This window comes from Calypte anna, chromosome 28, assembly GCF_003957555.1.
Source record: "Calypte anna isolate BGI_N300 chromosome 28, bCalAnn1_v1.p, whole genome shotgun sequence".
Taxonomy (NCBI): domain Eukaryota; kingdom Metazoa; phylum Chordata; class Aves; order Apodiformes; family Trochilidae; genus Calypte; species Calypte anna.
The window spans coordinates 2,134,176-2,155,625 of record NC_044273.1 but is presented as its reverse complement, the minus strand read 5'-3'; the positions used below and the strand labels follow the sequence as shown (position 1 = coordinate 2,155,625).

General features: G+C 43.7%; 1 protein-coding gene across 8 annotated transcripts in view; it reads left to right on the top strand.

The window, feature by feature from the left end:
- HNRNPM (heterogeneous nuclear ribonucleoprotein M) overlaps positions 1–18,807 on the top strand; it is a 29,309-nt gene extending 10,502 nt beyond the window's left edge. The window contains exons 3-17 of one of the 8 annotated variants that reach the window (XM_030466145.1): positions 922–974; positions 1,786–1,793; positions 1,900–2,017; positions 4,811–5,008; positions 5,403–5,556; positions 6,629–6,678; positions 7,001–7,061; positions 9,163–9,264; positions 9,811–9,855; positions 10,205–10,279; positions 10,883–10,981; positions 15,562–15,615; positions 16,261–16,343; positions 16,705–16,756; positions 18,304–18,807. In XM_030466145.1, coding sequence (XP_030322005.1) covers positions 922–974; positions 1,786–1,793; positions 1,900–2,017; positions 4,811–5,008; positions 5,403–5,556; positions 6,629–6,678; positions 7,001–7,061; positions 9,163–9,264; positions 9,811–9,855; positions 10,205–10,279; positions 10,883–10,981; positions 15,562–15,615; positions 16,261–16,343; positions 16,705–16,756; positions 18,304–18,467 — 1,316 coding nt within the window. In that variant the 3' untranslated portion in view covers positions 18,468–18,807. Of the gene's footprint in view, positions 1–921; positions 975–1,785; positions 1,794–1,899; positions 2,018–4,810; positions 5,009–5,402; positions 5,557–6,628; positions 6,679–7,000; positions 7,062–9,162; positions 9,265–9,810; positions 9,856–10,204; positions 10,280–10,882; positions 10,982–15,561; positions 16,344–16,704; positions 16,757–18,303 lie in introns of all 8 variants that reach the window. The other 7 variants (XM_030466139.1, XM_030466138.1, XM_030466140.1 and 4 more) reach the window with 7 other exon arrangements.
- The last annotated feature ends 2,643 nt before the right edge of the window (positions 18,808–21,450 follow it).

The window sequence follows — 21,450 nt, the reverse complement described above, 5'->3', positions numbered from 1 at the left end:
TACTGTATTAGGGTTTGTTTATTCTTGCCAGCTAACTGTTATTTGGCTGGAATGCTTATATTGCTCATTTTTTAAAAAAATCAAGAAGTGATTTCACTAAGCATTCCTTCTCTTCCATCTTCAAGAGAGACCTTTCAGGATGTTCATTTGCATCGTGACATGGGCTATCTGGGGGGGTTGTGCTTTCCCACAATGGGATTTGTAAAAGCAGAAAGAAGAAGTAAAAATAATGTTTTCTTGGATGATTCTTCTGTATGCCAGTCACTTCAAAGGCAGCAGCCACTTGGGTAGTTGGATTTTGGAGGTAGATGAGATGATTACGTGGTCATCCCAAGGCAATCCCTAATCTGGTGAGGAGAGGTGCAGATGCAGTTTTCTGATGCCTTCTGCCAGTTGCTGTCAGTGGTTTTGTCTGATGGCAGAGGGTGTAATACCAATTATTGAAGCCACCAAAAAAAGGACTTTATTGTGGCTTAACAAAAGACTGAAAAACAAATCCTGAAATCTGGGATCTCTTGGTTCAGTCTGACTCCCTGTTTGAAAGTTTGTCTTTAAATGTAGAGAAAAGCAAATAGCTGTTCAAGTTCTGGACTGGATTCAAGTAAAGGAAAGTTGTTCCTGCAGCCTTTCCCCTGATTTTGGATTGCCTCAAGTAAGGAGTGGGTACCAAAGATGAAGGGAAGTGATACTGTGGAAATAGCTGGTTTTGGACGTGGAGGAAAATCAAGAACATGTTTAGCTGTTTGAAAACTTTACTGCATACCTGTAATTGTCCAGTTGTGTGGTCTAGAGAACACGGAGTGTTTCTGGGCTTTCTTATAAGGCAGAGGCTCCATACACGGTTGTTGATTGTTCTAAATTCCCATTGTTTTCTTGGCTTTTCTCCCTTGGTATATGTGTCGTCTGGAATCTGATTTGTAGTTGGTGAGGTAACATACGTGGAGCTCTTAATGGACGCTGAAGGAAAGTCAAGGGTAAGTGTCTGAGAGACTTCTTTTGTGGATTTTCTACATGACAAATATAACTGTACAGTGGCCTGGAACCCAAGGCAGGGAGTGTGTATGTTTAGTGGCTACAACGTAGGATTGCTTAAAGCTTCTTTTGGGGTGGGGAGGAGGTGGGCTGGGGTCTTGTCACTAGTTAGTGTGGTGTTCCAGTGTGTTCAGTTAGTTAGTGTTGGCTGGTTGAGTGAGGCCTGGACCCCAGCAGTATGGATAGTGGTATGGAAGATGAAGATTTTTTTTGTGGTTTGGAAAACTGTGGTGGTTTGCTGAATTTGTAAGGGCAGTGTGCAGGTTGTGTAAACTACACCTCCTGGGTCAGTAGACAGAATTCAGTTCCTAACTTGAAATTGTCTTCAGAGGGACTCAAGTCCTTTAGTCCAGGGATAGGAAGAAAATAGCAGGGCAGGTTTTACTGAAGGATATGGATTTAAGGTGAGAGAATATGGTGAGGGTTCTGCTGTGTGACAGAAAAGAGCAGGTCACAGGAAGCGTGTGGTCTCTGGTTTGGAGAATCGGGACTTAGTTCTGGTTGTAACAACTTGAGAAACTACAGTTTAATCCTGTTAATCTATAAGGGATTATATGTAATGGAGTTCAAGTATTGAAGGCTTTATTGGGTAAGATAACATTTATTTTCGCTACTTGGGCGAATGTGACTTGACTTTTTTTTTTTTTTTTTTCTTGAAAAAACAAATTTTATTGTGTGTTTTGTGCTTTTCCTAACTTTATTTCTCCTTTCTTCCCTCCTCCCTGTTCCTCACCTGTGGACTCGACTCGCCAGGGATGCGCGTAAGTTTGCTTCTGAATTTATAGCAAGAAATGAGGAAACTCTTAAAAAAAAAAAAAACCAAACCCACAACCCAACAATGTTCTTAGATGTCTTGTATTCCCACAGTGTTGTTGAATTCAAGATGGAAGAAAGCATGAAAAAGGCTGCAGAGGTTTTGAACAAGCATAGTCTTGGTGGAAGACCATTGAAAGTGAAAGAAGTAAGACGTGCATCTGTTCTTTCAGTATGTTGAACTTGAAGGGGTAATTCCTAGTCAAGATTTATGGCTGACTTACTGTTTGCAGATAAGAATAACTGACAAAAGGCAGGACTCCTGAAATAGGATTAAAAAAAAAAAAAAGACAGTCAACCTGTTTTAAGCAGCATCATGTATTGCTGAACCTGAGTTTGAACGTGATTCTCAAGACTAAACTTGATTTAAAGAAGTGATGCTCAGAGCAGCAATGCAGAGCTTGGACAAAGGCAGAGTGTGGCTTTAAGTGCAGGGATATTTTCTTATTTGAAGAAGAAACCTGCATAAGTATTGTTAAGTTTTGATTCTGCATCTTGGTGAATGTGTTCTACAAACAATTCCTTAGATTAATCTTCTTCCTGAACTGCCTCAGATTCATTTCCATTTTAATGGGTTTTAATGACCCAGTATGACATGCTCAACTTTACCAGGAGTTAATGCTTAACCACTGGCAAGTTTAAAGTTTTATTCCAGTAGTTGGGAACCAGTAGCTGCATTGAAGGTTCAGTTAATGAAAAATGAAAAGGGACTGACTTCAGTGTTAGCACTGACTCTTGACTTCAGGGAGTGGGAGCTGTTGTCTTGGATAAGCAGGCTTTATCTTCTGTCATGGAATCGCAGACTCTCATCGAGCCCAAGCCCCTGCCAGGGCAGAGGCCCCCAGAGTAGGTTGCACAGGATGGAGTCCAGAGACAGAGACTACAGCACCTCTCTGGGCAGCCTGTTCCAGTGCTCTGCCACCCTCAGAAGTAAAGAAGTTTGTCCTCAAACTTTGTACCTTCAAGTCTGTGCCAGTTACCTCGTGTCCTGTCACTGGGCACCACTGAAAGAAACTGGTCCCACCCTTCTGACACCCACCCTTAAAGTATTTGTGAGCCTTGATAAGATCCCCTTTCAGTCTTCTCAGTCTAAAAAGACCCAAGTCCCTCAGCCTTCTCTTACAGGAGAGATGTCCTAGTCCTCTCATCATCTTTGTAGCCCTTTGCTGTCCTCTCTCCAGCAGTTCCCTGCCCTTCTTGAACTGAGGAGCCCAGAACTGGATGAGTATAAGATGGAGAATGTGTGCAGAAGGTCTGCCCTCAGCAACCTGCTTCTCATAGTGGTCTGGGGAGGAAGAATGGGGACAGCAAGGGACAAAGTGACAGCACTTCTCAGAGCTGGCAGTTTTTATAAGTAGAGTAATGAATTCTGGAGGCAGCAGCCTGCTTCTGGGCACAAGCCACCTCCTGCCTCTCTTGACCTATTGCTACCCTTTAAAGGAAGGAAGAGGTGAGATGGAAGGTTTAAAAAACACCATAGTTGCTCCTGGAAGTTGTTCTCTAAGGAAACCTTGGAAGAAGGTGTGGAAAGTGGCCACTATCAACAAAAGGGAGACCCAAAACTAGGTCAGGTTTCCTGTTCATGATCCACCACTGGTACTGAGTATACAGTTGCTCTTTGGTACTGGTCCTTGAGAAGAGCTGGTTGTATTTGCCCAGCTTCTCATGAAACTGCTGTCGTATTTATTTCTGCTTTTAGGACACAGAACAGAAATGATACTTGGAAGAACTTTGATACTTGAATATACTTGAAATTCCTGAAGAACTTTTTCACCAGGATTAGGGACTACAGCAACACCAAGTGCTGCAGTCTGACTGTGTGGAATTAATTAAGTGATTGTGGGTGGCCCTGAGTGTCAGCTTTGCCAGCTCTCTGCTCCCTCCTCCTGTTGGCTGCCTCACTGAGGAGGAACACAAAGGCCTTTTAGTGACCTAAGAAAAATTTATAGCAGACTAGAGAAAGCTTTTTGCCCAGTGAGACTTGAGGTTGTATGGCAGCTGCTCTTTGATTTCTGTTGGAGCTAATTGGTTTTAAAGTAGTACCTCATTTTGACAGCAAAAAAAAAGGGAAATTTAAACTGAGAAGTGACTTGTATTCACTTTAATGTGCTCTCCACCTCAGACTGCTCTGATTTTCTGTAGCTGAAATAACAATGGAAAAGCTGTCCTTTCTCCTGCTTAGTCTTCAAATTCAGATCAAGATTCAAATTAACTCAAACAGCTTTTGTTTCTAAAGCATCTCTATTTCTGACCTATTGATTCCATTTGACATTTCTTCAGCAGTCTTGCAGTGCTGGAGCATTTTGCTCACTGGGGACAATGTGACATTTCAAATCTTAATTAAGTTCACCTTGTATTGTGAAGGTGCTTACGTTCACTTTCAGTGTGAAGTGACAAGAATTAATCTCATTTTCTCCCTTGAATTCTTCATCCAGTGCTTTGTGTTCTCCAGCATGTCCTGAAATTGTGACATTAGATAGTAATGGGAATGCATTAAAAGGTTCTTTTTGGTGTTAGCCTGTGGGGTGGGTAAAAGACAATAGCTCAACCCAGTCTTACACACTGTATCTTGTCTTCTAAACAAGTCCAAGGAAAATGAGTTAGTTGCATTGTTTTGAAGGTGTCAAAAGCTGACATCTGTCTCCTGAATCCTCTCCAATGCCATTTTGGGTTTATCAGTCTTCAGAACAGATGAAAGTGAGGTTTTTTGTTGGGATTGAATAATAGCTCAACACTTTAACTGGGGAAAATGCATGAGTAGGAATAATCTGGTAACTTGAAGGGTGGTTCAAGTTAAAAGAGAAAACTTAGTGGGGAGCAGTGGAGTTCACTGGAGATTTGGAGGGAGCAGACAGCCTTGGACAGAGGAACTCCCCTGCTTCTGACTGTTGTAGTCACCACTAAATCCCCAAGGATTCTGGGATCCAGAGTGAACAAACAGAGGGGTTTTTTTCTGTTCTTGCAGGATCCTGATGGTGAGCACGCCAGGAGAGCAATGCAGAAGGTGATGGCAGTGGCTGGTGGAATGGGGATTGGTCCTGGCCCAGGTGGCCCTGGAATGATCAATATCCCACCCAGTATCCTCAACAATCCCAACATCCCCAACGAGATCATCCATGCCTTGCAGGCAGGGAGGCTGGGGAGCACTGTCTTTGTTGCAAATGTAAGTGCTGTGGAATTCCTGACCAAAATCTCTTGGATTTTAAATGAGCTAAATGAAAAGTCTGGGACTTTCATCTCTGTACCAGTAAACCCGAGCAGTAACTTACTCTGTGGTGAATTTTCAGGTTTCTTTGTGCTCATAAAGTGTTACCATGTTTGTTAATGTCTTTTTTGTAAGAAAGCCAAAGAAGTTGCAATAAGTTTGTAGCATTCTTGATGCCATTTCAGTTTTATCCTGTGTGAGGACTCATTTCTAAAGATTTCCAGTACCATGGAAAGGAACCGAAGAACAATGATGCTGGGTTGTGGTGGCTTTGGTTGGGTTTCTATGTGGGTTTTTTTTTTTTTTTTTGGGGGTGGAAAACCTCATGTTTCCAATATCCCTTGTCTTCTAGTTGGATTACAAGGTTGGTTGGAAGAAACTGAAAGAAGTTTTCAGCATGGCTGGTGTTGTGGTTCGGGCAGACATCCTGGAAGATAAAGACGGCAAAAGTCGCGGGATCGGCACTGTCACTTTTGAGCAAGCCATAGAGGCTGTTCAGGCCATATGTATCCTTGGAAAGGCACCCTGGGGAATAGGAGGGAAATAACAGTAAAGAAAGCAGGATGGAAATAGAAAATGTGGCATTAACCAGGAAGGATATTGCCCTGTCACACAAAGTCAAGTCATTGCAGTGGGTGGAAAATGGAAGGAATAGTGGAAAGTGCAGTGGGAGTGGATCAAGGGTTGGACTTGATGATCTCTGAGGTCCCTTCCAACCCAGCCAGTTCTATGATTCTATGAAAAGAGAGAAAAAACCTGAGCCCATCTTGAAAGATTTGTTGCTGTTTGCTCAGGATCATGAACAAAGTGGATTCTTTCCCACATGTTTCTAGCCCAAACAGTAAATTTGTCTTTCCACATTGCCTGGAGTGTTAAAATGCAATTTCTGAGAAAAGATTTGTCTTCAATGTGATGGAGGTGAGGGAATGATGCAGTAGATCCATCTGCAGTGGCAGAGGTTTTGACCTCTGTGCATTTTCTGTCCTCACACTGCACAGGTGGTGGTTTCCTCCACAGCAAAGTCCAGACACTGGAAAGGAAAATGGAAATGGAAAGGAGGAAAAGATTTCCTTCTTCTACCCAGAAAAAATTTCTCTGTGAATGTTACTTCCATTCTGTATGTGCACTTAAGTAAAGCCTTATCAGAAGCAAGACTGAAACTTACAGTTTACAGTTTAAGAAAATACACTTTAAATGTCACTGGCTGTTGATTTGAAAAGGTTGAGAACCTTTGTATGTTTTCTCCTGGTTTAAATGGCTAAAAATTACTGGTGAAACATTTAAATGCCTTTACACTTTGAGTTACACTTTGAGTGATCTTTTAATTAACTTAATTTGAACCAGAAGAGTATCTTTAACTCAATCTTAATTTTTAGGCAGCCATTCTTTGACTGGGCAGTTGTTTGGATTTCAGAGCTCTTCAGTTTCAGGGAAGGCAGAAACATTTTTGATCTTTGAGTGACCTGGAGAGGTTTGAGCTTCTGTCTGGGGCTTTGTACTGGGTGTCAGGGGGCAGTTGGAGCTTTCAGAGTGTGTGTGGTTCTAGCACTTAAAGGATGATCCTTAGTGGAATGACAGCAATGTTTAATGGGCAGCTGCTGTTTGACAGACCCATGCATGTGAAAATGGTGAGTATGGGCACATCCTTAGTGCTCTGGGGTCTTCTGATCTTGACTGAGGTGTGGTTTCATGGTTGGGTTGAGACCATATTGGGGGTTCTGGGGTATTGGGAGGAAAATGAGTGACTTGCCTAATTCCTGGTGATATCAACTCGTGCTGTCAGGGCAAACTGTGATGCTTTGGACTGGTTTGCTGCAAGACAATACAGTGAAGATTCCTGTAGCTTTTAAGTTTCTGCATTTTAATTAAAACCAAAACCAACAACAAATGAAACACAAATGACAACATTTTTCCATCCTTGCAAACTTCAATGTGTTGAATTGTGTTTAGGATGAAAGAGCCTTTCCCAAAGGAGACTTCTTCCCTCCAGAGAGACCCCAGCAGCTTCCTCGTAAGTCTCCCCTGCATGACAGAACATGGTTTTTTATTTTATTTTATTTTTATTTTATTTATTTTTTATTTTGGTATTTTATTCAGCAGCTGAGGCCTCAGCCCAGCCCCAGTAAGACTGATCCAAATATCACCTGGGATCCAAATGACCTGAAATAACAGCAAAGGAGGAAATAACAAAAAAGAGCTGCTCATTCTCATCTTTTTTTTTAATTTTTATTTTTTAATTTTTAGTCCTTTCCTTTTTTTATACTTCTTTCAGCTCATAGCTAGAAGCTTGTCTTAAAGCAACATCCCATTCACATTCTCAAGGCTTCTGGATCTTTTCATTGCAATTCAAAGACCCTGATGCCTTGTAAAACTGCTGTTAATAATGAGTTTTAATGGAGACTTAATCAGTCTCTAGGGATAAGTCTGCCCCTTTTACATGATGAAATTCTGGGCAGCTAAGATTTTTTTCCTTCAATTTAAAGGGCTGGATCTGAAGACCTGAGAATCTTCCAGGTCTTCAGGTTTTTGTGGGGATCTTACCAATATATATAAATATTTGAAGGGAGGGTTCAAGAGGAGGGACCCAGGCTCTTCTCAGCAGTGCTCAGTGATAAGAGGCAGTGAGGGAGACCTCATCTGGATATCAGGAAACTTCCATGTGAGGGTCTCTGAGCACTGGAACGGGTTGCTCAGAGAGTCTGTGGAGTCTCTGTCCTTGGAGATACTCAAACTGTGTGGGTATGGTCCTGGGTGACCCTGAGGAGTCTCCATCCTTGGAGATACTCCAGTGGGTATGATCCTGGGTGAGCAGCTCTGGGTTACCCTGTGGAATCTTTATCCTGGGAAATACACCAAAGCTGTGTGGGGATGATCCTGCTTGAGGTGACCCTGTGTAGTCTCAATCCTTGGAGATACTCAAACACTGTGTCAGTGGGGAGTGGGTTGGTCTTGTTTGAGCCAGTGGGCTTGGAGCAGCTGAGCTCCAGAGATCCCTTTGACTCCCATTCCAGACTGTGGAATGTTACCCAGAGTATTGACCAGGAAGAGCCTGGGTCTGGAGGGAAGAGCTGGAGGTTGGAGAACAGGTTTGATTTGTTTGGGTACAGCAAAAATATAAACCTGAATACAGCCACTTGCTGTTTTCTTAGCCATGGGAACCAAACCTCTTGTGTGCTGCTGATGTGCACAATTTTAGTGCTCACCAATCAACCAACCCAACCCTTAATTTGTTCACTTTTCTGTGGATCTGTCCAAGCCTTATTCAGCAGCAATATCACTCATGGGTTATATTGCTGCCTTGACTTAATCCAGTGATCTGTTCTCTCCTTCAAGTCATTGGGTTGCAATTTAATTCTCCTTGGCTAAAACCAACTCCTCCCACTGGGAGCTGGTTTCTTGGGGTGGGGAGGGGGTACCCTGTGTTGTTTTAAACCAAGATTCAACACTCGTTGTGTTTGTTATGCTGAATTGTAAAAGAGGGAGTCCTCGTGGGCAAAGAATGCCCTAAAGCTGCTGTTTGATGCAAGCAGAGGACTCTCTCTTCTTGCTTGAACCATAAACATTGAAGTCTTTTTCTTCTTGCTTTGGACTGGGGAGTCCTTAATCCATATGGGGACAGGAAGGTGCAGAATTCTGCCTGGGAATGATTTGGTTTTGTTTGCTGAGAGAAGAGGCTGGCTGTGTGCTCTGAATTCCATAGGTGGCTGTCATAATGTTGACCTTTGCAGTTCAATTTTTACCTACAAGAGAAGAACCTTGACAAAGGTGGAAAGAAACCATTTGTCAATCCAAGGTTAGAAGATCTTTATACTGAATTGCCCACTCTATTCTCCTTAAGACTGAGGAGTTGCCCAAAATAAGCAGTGTTCTAGCCAGTTATTTTTCAGGAGTCAGCTTAAAATCAACCAAATGAGAAGAAAAAAAAAGTTTTCAGTATATTTCAAGACACATCTACTCTACATTTCCTATACACTTACATGCTTTAAGTACACACCCCAAAGTGGGAATACAGCAAGCTTTTTGGAGAATGGAAGTCAATTACTTAAGAATAAAACTTGCTGGTTTGTAAGTATGGAAAGAAGGCTTTTTTGATATCTGAATATTCTCTTCAGATGGTCTTGGTGGTATTGGCATGGGATTAGGACCTGGAGGTCAACCTATTGGTGCAAATCATTTAAACAAAGGCATGGGAATGGGCAACATGGGACGTGGAGGTAAGAAGATTACTCCTATGCTTTTGTTTCATGAGAGCTTTCAGCTGTGTAGAAGGTAAAAGCTTTGTTTTGCCAACACAACAAGTTGAAGTCTAACAGGAGTGTTAAAGAGATTGATGGAAACTTGAATTTAACCAACTGCTCCATTTTTTTTTTTTTCCACTGTGTTCAAAGCACAGCTCTCATTTTCTGACTCTTGAGCACGAGCAGCAGACACTGCAAAAATAAATTCAATTTTGAAAACCATCTGTCACTTAACACTAGTGGGCTTGCAAATCTTTGCTTAGGATCTGCTAAAACAGCACAAGTTTTTAAAAAGCCACCTAAAAAGTAGCACACATTCAGCTTTCTAAGACCTGTGGGGTTTTCCCCTTTGCTGCTTTTTTTTCTGAGGAGGAATGTTGCAACCTACTCAGAGTTACCACATGTAAGCTCTCCAGTCCAACCAGTAGACATGTTGTATGGTCTGTGTTTCTCTGGCCAGTCAAATGGCTGAACTGTTGTAAAATTACATCTGTTATATAAAGCTTTCTCTTTTATTTTGAGGAATGGGAATGGAAGGCATGGGCTTTGGAATGAATAAAATGGGAGGTAAGTTGTGGTTTTTGGCTTGGGCTTTCACAAAGTCATGTAAACTTAGCCATTTATGTCCAGCTGGCATTTTTGCTCTTTGAAAAATCAGTAATTATCCCTTTTTAAATATTAATTATACTGCTGTGGGTGTGTGGGGAAGGGTAAAGATGTCAGACAAAACACGACCAACATTTTGGTCATGCAACCTCTTAAAACTGCCCTTGGTTTAGGAGAGCAAATTCTGACCAAATTTTGGGCTGGGAATCTTGGTGCCTCTCAAATATTTTGTATAAGAAGCTTCTGTGGGTTTGAAGTCAAGAACTTGAAACAGATTGCTAAAGAATCCCTGGAAAATCCTTTCTTTCAGGAATGGAAGGTCCTTTTGGTGGCATGGAGAACATTGGTCGCTTCCCAGCTGGGATGAACATGGGCAGGATGAGTGGTAGGTGGTCTGGGTTTTGTACATCCTGCTTGTGTTCTCTGAAAGAATAATCCTGGAGAGACTCTCTGGACTGGTCATTTTCCTCTGCTGAGCTTTGCCCAGGGAGGTTGTGGAGTCTCCTTCACTGGAGACATTCAAAACCTGTCTGGACATGTTCCTATGTGATGTACTCTAGGTGGCCCTGCTCTGGCAGGGGGGGTTGGACTAGATGATCTTTCAAGGTCCCTTCCAACCCCTAGGATTCTGTGATTCTGTGAAAAAACTTTAAAGTGTCCAGAAGTCCCTCATTGCCTCTGAGCTGCAAGAAACAGATTATTTGTTGAGGTTGTCTTGAAGGGTAATTTAGAGGATTCATTTAGAAAGGGATAAACTGTGCTGTCTGTTCACCAGCAAGAATTCTCCAGAGCAAAGTGGCTGCCTCAGAGGGCTGTGTCTCATCTGAGTCCTGCTTTCTGTGTTTCCTTAATCATCTTGAGCCATGATAAAATGATCAGGACAACAGAAATAAAAACTTGCTGTTAAAGGTGATGCCTCTTAGGAGTCATTTAGATACCCTGAAGAACTTCTCCAACTTCAGAGCTGTGTCAAACTTCATCTTTTCAGAGATGGATCGTGCCATAGGTGGGGGATTTGACAGAGAATTTGGAAGAAATGAGATGGCAATGTCTCGTGGTTTTGGAGAGAACTTGGAGAGAGGAATAAGTAAGTACAGTGAGCTGAGTACTTTCATGCCCTGCTTTTCATACCTGAGCTGGACATAAAAGCCATGAGTGTTTCATTACACCAAAACAGACTTTTTAATATCTATTTACTGCAGTAGTTTGCCTCTGAAGTCCTCTCTGTAGCAGCTTTGAGATGGCAAAAGTTACTCATTGTGCTTCCTGGAGAGTTTCAGAGCTTTTAGTGTCTTCTGGGAGGATCTGCTGTGCTTGATACAGCCAGTTCTGAGCTGGTGGTTGTTGTTAATTTGAGGGAACTTCAATTGAATTGGTAAAAAAAGTGAAATTCAGTGTACTGTTTCTGATACAGCTCAGGTGGCTTTGATAAAATCAGATCTTGTATGCAAGGAAAAGTTGATCTTTTTTATTAAAAAGTCATTTTTAAAAAAAGGAGACAAAAATATCCTTAAAATGAATGCTGGAGAGAAAACACAGCCTTAAAAAAAAACTTGAAAGCACTTAAAGCAGCAGCAGTTCAGTTGTGGTAACTCACTGTGGTGGTGGGCTTCATTAATAGCAGAATAAAAACAGTTGAGGGAGATAATATATAAATAGTTAAGCAATATTATGCTTTAAAACTCTTCTAAAAAATGGTGGAAGAATGGAAAATATTTTTAAATTGTCAGCTCTGCTGGCAGTTGTTCATTGTTAAATGCTGCTAGTAAGATGCTGATCTGTTTAGTTCAGGGAAAAGAAAAAGTTGATCTTTTTTCTAAAAAAGTCATTTAAAAAAAAAGGAGGCAAAAATATCCTTAAAATGAATGCTGGAGAGAAAACACAGCCTTAAAAAAAAAACTTGAAAGCACTTAAAGCAGCAGCAGTTCAGTTGTGGTAACTCACTGTGGTGGTGGGCTTCATTAATAGAAGAATAAAAACAGTTGAGGGAGATAATATTTAAATAGTTAAGCAATATTATGCTTTAAAACTCATCTAAAAATGGTGGAAGAATGGAAAATATTTTTCAATTGTCAGCTCTGTTGGCAGTTGTTCATTTTTAAATGCTGCTAGTAAGATGCTGATCTGTTCAGGGAAAAGAAAAAGTTGATCTTTTTTCTAAAAAAGTCATTTATAAAAAAAGGAGGCAAAAATATCCCTAAAATGAATGCTGGAGAGAAAACACAGCCTTAAAAAAAAACTTGAAAGCACTTAAAGCAGCAGCAGTTCAGTTGTGGTAACTCACTGTGGTGGTGGGCTTCATTAATAGCAGAATAAAAATAGTTGAGGGAGATAATATATAAATAGTTAAGCAATATTATGCTTTAAAACTCATCTAAAAGTGGTGGAAGAATGGAAAATATTTTTAAATTGTCAGCTCTGCTGGCAGTTGTTCATTTTTAAATGCTGCTAGTAAGATGCTGATCTGTTCAGGGAAAAGAAAAAGTTGATCTTTTTTCTAAAAAAGTCATTTATAAAAAAAGGAGGCAAAAATATCCTTAAAATGAATGCTGGAGAGAAAACACAGCCTTAAAAAAAAACTTGAAAGCACTTAAAGCAGCAGTTCAGTTGTGGTAACTCACTGTGGTGGTGGGCTTCATTAATAGAAGAATAAAAACAGTTGAGGGAGATAATATTTAAATAGTTAAGCAATATTATGCTTTAAAACTCATCTAAAAGTGGTGGAAGAATGGAAAATATTTTTAAATTGTCAGCTCTGCTGGCAGTTGTTCATTTTTAAATGCTGCTAGTAAGATGCTGATTTGTTCAGGGAAAAGAAAAAGTTGATCTTTTTTATTAAAAAGTCATTTTTAAGAAAAGGAGGCAAAAATATCCTTAAAATGAATGCTGAAGAGAAAACACAGCCTTAAAAAAAAAACTTGAAAGCACTTAAAGCAGCAGTTCAGTTGTGGTAACTCACTGTGGTGGTGAGCAGAAGAGAATAAAAACAGTTGAGGGAGATAATATATAAATAGTTAAGCAATATTATGCTTTAAAACTCTTCTAAAAAATGGTGGAAGAATGGAAAATATTTTTCAATTGTCAGCTCTGCTGGCAGTTGTTCATTGTTAAATGCTGCTAGTAAGATGCTGATCTGTTCAGGGAAAAGAAAAAGTTGATCTTTTTTATTAAAAGTCATTTAAAAAAAAAGGAGGCAAAAATATCCTTAAAATGAATGCTGGAGAGAAAACACAGCCTTAAAAAAAACTTGAAAGCACTTAAAGCAGCAGCAGTTCAGTTGTGGTAACTCACTGTGGTGGTGAGCAGAATAGAATAAAAACAGTTGAGGGAGATAATATTTAAATAGTTAAGCAATATTATGCTTTAAAACTCATCTAAAAATGGTGGAAGAATGGAAAATATTTTTCAATTGTCAGCTCTGCTGGCAGTTGTTCATTTTTAAGTACTGCTAGTAAGATGCTGATCTGTTTAGTTCAGGGAAAACCAAGTGCTGCTCCTTCCTGCTGCCTGGGTACCACTGAGCTTCCTAGCAAGTTACCCAATGGCTCTGTGGGAAGATTGGACACTTTCAGTGATGGAGTACTTAAAACTGCCCAATTTCTGAAAAAAAACCCAACCCACAAGGCCCTGGACCCCAATATATCAAAAGTAGGCAGACCTCCCCCTCTTTCTAGAATTAATTCTTTTTGCTTCATGCCTGAACCACAACACCTGATACCAAAGAGCTGGCTTTGCCTGCCCAGGATTTGCTGTTTTCTGGGAGACTCTACAAAAATGCCCCATGCTGCTAGCTTTCAGCTGAAGGAGTACAAAATGTTTATTGCTGTTGTTTCTTCATTAAAAAAAAAAAAAGGGGGGGGAAAAAGGACAAAAAAAAGTCACATCATCCCAAACCATTCTGTGTTAAGGTGCTACTGAAGCTTGAAACCCTGAGGCAGATGAGGGCTGTTTGTAAATGTGGTTGTTTCACTTCTCCTGAGCTTAGGCTCACCTTAGGGTTACAGATCTTCTTTCCCTTCTTTAAATACCTGTAGATAATTTAAGTACAGATTAAACTTGGTTTTTTTACAATGCTAAACTTGATAGGCCAAGATTCTTTGTATGACAGCAAAAATTACCTAAACCTGAGGGGAGGAGCCTGTTCCTGAAGGAACTCAAAGCCAGGACAGCTCAGCCAAGGGAATTCTGTCAAGCAGATCCATGATGGTTTGGGTTGGAAGGGACCTTAAAGCTCATCCATTTTATCACAGAGCTGGTTCTGCTGCTTGCCCAGCTCTCTATAGAAACCTCCTGGTTTTCTGAGCAGAGTCTGGTGATGCTTCTGGGTCTGTTGTTCAGTCTTCAGTCCAGAAGGAGATTTGCTCTTCTCCTGAAAGAGAAGGAGAATCAGTCCTAGTCTGTAGCCACACAGAATTCCAGCCTGGTTTAGGTTGGGAGGGGGTCTTAAATCTCATCTATTCCCACCCCAGCCATGTTCAGGGACACCTCCCAGGGTGCTCCAAGCCCCATCCAACCTGGGGCCTTCAACACTGCCAGGGATGGGGCAGCCACAGCTTCTCTGGGCAACCTGGGCCAGGGGCTCAGCACCCTCACACCAAAGAATTTCTTCCTCAATGTCCAACGTTTGGTTTTTTTTTTTAACACAGCCATGCCAGGGGACATGGAGGTCAAAGGCAGGAAGGTTCCTGCAGGCAATGTACCTGATGTTCTCAGGTGGCACAGGGTGGAAGTTAGCTGGTTTTATATAAAAATGGTGGGAAACCTCTTCCTTGGGGTGTTTCTGTGCTTAGTCGTGGGGCCTTGCTGGAGGTGACAGCAGCTCCAAGCCTGAGCTGAACAATTCCCTGGAATTTCCATCCCTGCACTTCCAGGTTCAGTGGAGATGGACCCTGGAGCTGGCAGTTCTGGGGCCATGTTCATAGAACCATCGTTTGGTTTGGGTGTGGAGGGGCCTTAAAGCTCACCCAGTGCCACCCCTGCCATGCTCAGGGACACCTCCCACAGCCCAGGGTGCTCCAAGCCCCATCCAACCTGGGCCCTTCAACCTTTTCAGGGATGGGGCAGCCACAGCTTCTCTGGGCAAGCTGTTTGGGTGTCTCCCCAGGATTTAGTTCACTACTTTTGCCACCTGATCTCCTAGGTTTGCATATGCCTTCAAAATGTTTTCTGTTGTTTTTTTGTTTGCTTGTGCTCTTGTTTTTTTGGAGTGGTTTCTTGCTGTGTACAGAAGTTAAGCTCCTTTAGCAACTTTTCTCCAGCTCAGTGTGGTCTGGAGAGGTGACTGCTCTCCCAAATAATGTGTTGTAGGCATGATGGGCTGTGTCATAACACCAGTGCTGCTCTTACCACCTGTAAGGAAACTTTGCTTCATGTTCATACTCTGCAGCAAACCCATGGTGTGAGAGTTCAGTCATGGCTGAGGCAGTGATGGAGCAGGGCAGAACAGAGCTTCCTTCTTCTAAACAGGAGCTGCTCTGTGCATTTGCATCATGCTGGCAGCTTAAGCCTTTGGTTGGGTGTTTATTTTTTCCTGAATAAACAGCACAGGGTTACTTTTCTAAAGGATGATGAAAGCTTTTAAGCCTTTCACTGTAAAAACACTTGGGTTTGGTTTTTTTTTTTTCTGTGCCTGTCTGATTACTGCTAATCTTGTGTGTTGTGTTCCAGGTGGTGGAAATGCCAGCATTCCTGGGATTGAGAGGATGGCACCTGGCATTGATCGTATGGGCTCGGGAATAGACAGAATGCCTGCTGGGATGGGGCATGGGATGGAGAGAGTAGGGTCAGAAATAGACAGAATGGGTCTGGTGTTGGATCGCATGAGCTCCAACGTGGAGAGGATGGGGTCAGGAATTGACAGAATGGCTCCTCTGGGAATTGATCACATGGCTCCCAACATGGAGAGGATGGGCCCAGCTCTGGAAAGGATGGGCTCTGGAATAGATAGGATGGGCTCAGGCATGGGCTTTGGGATTGAGAGGATGGGCTCTGCCATCGACAGAGTCGGTGCCACCATGGACAGGATGGGCTCAGGTGTGGATCGGATGGGGTCTGGCATGGAGAGGATGGGAATAGGCATGGAGAGGATGGTCCCTGCTGGCATGGGATCTGGAATGGGGCAGGTGATGGAGAGAATGCCTGCTGGTTTGGATCGTATGGGTGCTGCTCCCATGGAGAGGATGGGAATAGAGCGGATGGGAGCTGCTGGCATGGAGAGGATGGGCTTGGAACGCATTGGAGCCTCTAACATGGAAAGGATGGGACCTCCCATGGGACAGGGCATGGGCACAGGCATAGAGCGAATGGGACTGGCCATGGGAAGCAATTTTGAAAGACCAATGGACATGGAACGTGGAAACTTTGCAGGCAATTTTGCAGGCTCCATGGGAGGAACTGGAGGACCTGCAGCTGGGGTGGCCAGAAAAGCCTGTCAGATATTTGTGAGAAATGTGAGTAGCTTTCTTCCTACCTCTCCTCCTCAAACCATTAAATTAATCATAGAATGTCAGGTTGGAGGAGACCTCAAGGATCATCTGGTCTAATCCTCCTCATAGTATTGTTTATATCTCAGACCCTGTTGAGCTGATTGGTGCCAACACCTTGATCAGTTGGCTTCAGCCAGAATATCTAACACTACATGAGACCAAAGTTGGGGTTAGGTGGAGCTTGGGGACTTGAAGCCATTCCTTGAGCAGAAGAGTTGTCAGCATCTGGCAGTGGAGTTGCTGAACAGAGGGACCATGTTTTGAAGAGCTGGCAGGTCCAAACTCTTGAGCAGATCCTCAGTAACAGCCTGTTCTCTTTTCACAGCTGCCTTTTGATTTTACATGGAAAATGCTGAAAGATAAATTTAATGAATGTGGTAAGTTACTTGATCACTCATTAGTTACTCTGAGAACTGACTATGAATGAAATGGGAACCCCTTGCTCTGGATGTCCCTGACACTAGGATCTTAACTAAAATATTACCCAGACTTACTGGATCTTAACTGGGTGTTAAGTGTTGAGAAATTGTTGACTGTCCCTGTAACAGCAGCAAGACATCTGCAGTAGTGAAAAGAAACCAGTGCCTGCCCAGGGGCTAACCTGGTTAACACCTGGTTTTATCTTTGAGTAAGTTCTTTGGAGCTTGAGAAAGGGAAATCCCGAGAAGCACCTGCAGGAATTCTTTGGATCTAATTGAACATAGTTATCTAGGAAAACTGTCCTTAAAAAACATTTTAATTGGGCTGTTGGAATGTCGAGGTGTTCAGCTCAGGGGTGGTGTGTTTCACAGCAGTGGTTGCCATGCCCAGACCTGTTTCTCCAAAATCTTGTGCTATCCATGAGACACCTCCCCAACATCTCCTGTCCCATGGCAAACCCCACTCCCAGCCCCATCAGTGGCCATGTTGTGTTGACAAGTTACAGGGGGCTTCTTGGCTTGTGCTTTGCTCCATCCACCCCTTTCTGCTGCTGGAGAGCGAGAAGCAGCAGTTTGAATTCTTTCATTTCTTAAACCAAAAACACTTCTGTCAAGCAAGGACAGTTCTGCAGCTTCACCTCTCAGGGGAGTTTCTCAGGATAGCTGATAAATTAAATTAAAGCCACTTTTGGGGAGAAAAGTCTGGTTTCATAGAATCATAGAATGGGCTGGGTTGGAAGGGACCTCAGAGATCATCAAGTCCAACCCTTGATCCACTCCCCCCGTGGTTCCCAGCCCATGGCACTCAGTGCCACATCCAGGCTCTTTGGAAAGATCTCCAGACACGGAGAATCCACTACTTCCCTGGGCAGCCCATTCCAATGCCTGATCACCCTCTCCAGAAAGAAATTCTTTCTCATCTCCAACCTAAACCTCCCCTGGCACAACTTGAGACCCTGCCCTCTTGTCTTGCTGAGAGTTGCCTGGGAAAAGAGCCCAACCCCCCCCTGGCTCCAACCTCCTTTCAGGGAGTTGCAGAGAGTGATGAGGTCTCCCCTGAGCCTCCTCTTCTCCAGCCTCAACACCCCCAGCTCCCTCAGCCCTTCCTCACAGGAATTCTGCTGGATCCCTTCACAGCCTCCTTGCTCTTCTCTGGACCTGCTCCAGCACCTCAATCTCCTTCCTGAGCTGAGGGGCCCAGAACTGGACACAGGACTCGAGCTGTGGCCTCACCAGGGCCACAGGTTTGATGGAGCTGGGTGGTACTTGCAAGGTTCATAGAATCCTTTAGGTTGGAAGGGACCTTAGTGTCATCTAGCAGCAAGCAGGGGACACCCTCACCCAGATCAGGTTGCTCAGGGCCTTGACAAACTCCACGTTTGACGAGGCCTCAGCCGCGTTCAGCCCGTTCGGTTTTTTTCCCCCTCCCTCCCTGTCAAAGCCACCTTCTCCTCTCATCCCACCTCAACCTCACCTTCACCACCACCTTTTCCCTTCTTCCCCAGGGCATGTGCTGTACGCTGACATCAAGATGGAGAACGGGAAGTCCAAAGGCTGCGGGGTGGTTCGGTTTGAGTCCCCTGAGGTGGCAGAGCGCGCCTGCCGCATGATGAACGGGATCCAGCTGCGGGGCCGGGAGATCGACGTGCGGATCGACAGGAATGCCTAAACATTGCCTTTTTAACATTGCTGAGGAAACATTTTTTTGTTTTTTTTTTTGGGGGGGGGTTGGTAGGGGTTGGGTTGTGTGGGAATTTGTATTTTTTTTTTTTTTCCTCCTTGTTAACCCGTTTTAATTTTGACTGGATGTAAAGGTGTTGAAGAACAATTGAGTTCCTTTCTCGGAGTAATTTTAAGTACTTTTTTTAACAAAATGGATTTCCATTTTACTGGTTTTTTGCATTGGAACTGCAAACGTGCACAATCTTTTTTTGTAGTTGTGGCATCTTGTTGACATTACAGATGTAAACAGTACAACTTTGATAATAAATTGCGAGTTAAAGATTTCAGTCACGGCTTCTCTTACTGCCAGCTCACCCTCTGCTTGCAGAAAAAAAATAAACCCCAAACAAACCACCCAACAACCAACAAAACTCTGTAAACTAAGCTCAGTAAATTCAGAATTTGTATTTTCTTGTGAATCACAGAATCACAGAATCCTAGGGGTTGGAAGGGACCTCGAAAGATCATCTAGTCCAACCCCCCCTGCCAGAGCAGGGCCACCTAGAGTACATCACATAGGAACGTGTCCAGACGGGTTTTGAATGTCTCCAGTGAAGGAGACTCCACGACCCCCCTGGGCAGCCTGTTCCAGGGCTCTGTCACCCTTACAGGAAAACAATTTTTTCGAATATTCAACTTGAACCTCCTGTGCTCCAATTTACACCCATTACCCCTTGTCCTATCACTGGTCACCACTGAGAAGAGCCTAACTCCATCTCCCTGACACTCACCCCTTACATGTTTGAACACATTGATGAGGTCACCCCTCAGTCTCCTTTTCTCCAAACTAAAGAGACCCAGCTCCCTCAGCCTTTTCTCATAAGGGAGATGTTCCACTCCCTTCATCATCTTAGTAGCTCTGTGCTGGACTCTTTCAAGCACTTCCCTGTCCTTCTTGAACTGAGGGGCCCAGAACTGGACACAATACTCCAGGTGCGGCCTCACCAATGCAGAATAGAGGGGGAGGAGAACCTCTCTTGACCTACTAACCACACCCTTTCTAATGCACCCCAGGATGCCATTGGCCTTCTTGGCCACAAGGGCACATTGCTGGCTCATGGTCATCCTCTTGTCTACCAGGACCCCCAGGTCTCTTTCACCTACACTGCTCTCCAGCAGGTCAGCCCCCAACCTATACTGGGACATCGTGTTGTTCTTCCCCAAATGCAAAACTCTACACTTCCCCTTGTTGAATTTCATCATGTTTCTCCCTGCCCAACTCTCCAGCTTGTCCAAGTCTCTCTGAATGGCAGCACAGCCTTCTGGTGTGTCAGCCACTCCTCCCAGCTTAGTGTCATCAGCAAACTTGCTGAGGGTACATTCTATACCCTCATCCAAGTCGTTGATGAAGATATTGAACAACACCGGTCCCAGTACCGACCCCTGAGGGACTCCACTGGTCACACACCTCCAACCAGATTCTGCCCCATTGACTACAACTCTCTGACTCCTTCCTTTCAACCAGTTCCTGATCCACCTCACTACCTGATCACCAAACCCATATTTGATCAACTTATCTACAAGGATGCTGTGAGAGACGGTGTCAAATGCTTTACTGAAATCAAGATAAACCACATCTACTGCTCTTCCATCATCTATCCACCTAGTAATTTCCTCATAGAAGGCTATGAGGTTAGTCAAACATGATTTACCCTTGATAAAACCATGCTGACTGCTCTTGATGACCCCCATGTCCTTGATATGCCTGGAGATAGTGACAAGAACAAGTTGTTCCATCACCTTTCTAGGGATGGAGGTGAGGCTGACCGGTCTATAGTTACCCGGGTCCTCCTTCTTGCCCTTCTTGTAGACTGGAGTGACATTTGCTATCCTCCAGTCCTCAGGCACCTCTCCTGTTACCCATGACTTACTGAAGATGATGGAGAGTGGCCTAGCAATGACCTCTGCCAGCTCCCTCAGCACCCTTGGAAGGGTGGCAAGAAAAGAAAGTTCCTCTTGGTTTACCCCTCTGTGACAGTTTGAAGCGGTCTCGCAGTTCATCTCAGAACATCCCCAGGCTTGGGGCACTTCCCTTGCCTGGTCCCCTTCAATTTTTCCTCAGTGGCAATGCTGAGTTAAAAAAAATAATAAAATGTTCTCTGCCTTCAGTTGTGTCAGTTCTGAAGGTCTGAACTGAAAATTGACATCTGAAAAAACTCTTCTGAGGTGGAGAATTTCCATGGGGACCGTGTGTGTTTGTCTCCAGGCAGGGACAGGGTGGAGGTGAAATAAATCTGTCAGGGTTTAACACTGGCCTGGCAATGAAACCAAGTACCAGGTGCTCTCTATTAATCTCTCTCTCCTCCTTGATAAAGAAAGGAGAGAGAATAAGGGAGAGAGACTGATGGGTTGGAAACTAAACTACACAACTTCAATGAAACAGGAATGATAAATAGGAAAAATTACTGAATATATACAAATATACAGGAAAATGGAAACCACATTCCTCCCCCCTTTCCCCCAGTAACTCTCACATCAGCACCGAGGCTGCAGGGCAGCCCTGGGAAAGTCCAGGCTGGAATCCTGGGGTCAGGAGCAGTTTGGAGCTGGAGGCAGGAACACACAGATATGGGCTGGGATGGATCAGGAGCACAGGCAGAGGAAGGGATGGAATCCTTCCAGGATGCCGGGTGAAGGAAGGGAAGCAGGAAAGGCAGGAGCTGGAAGCTGGAAATCTGACTTGGCCCTCGTGATCCCTCAAATTTGAGCTGTGGCCCCACCAGAGCTGAGCACAGGGGCAGAATCCCTTCCCTGGACCTGCTGGCCACGCTGTTCCTGAGCCAGCCCAGGATGCCATTGGCCTTCTTGGCCACCTGGGCACACTGCTGGCTCCTCTTCAGCTTCCTGGCAATCCAGACTCCCAGCTCCCTTTCTGCCACTCTGTGCCCAGCCTGTAGCACTGCTTGGGGTCAAGGAAGAACTAACTGTTG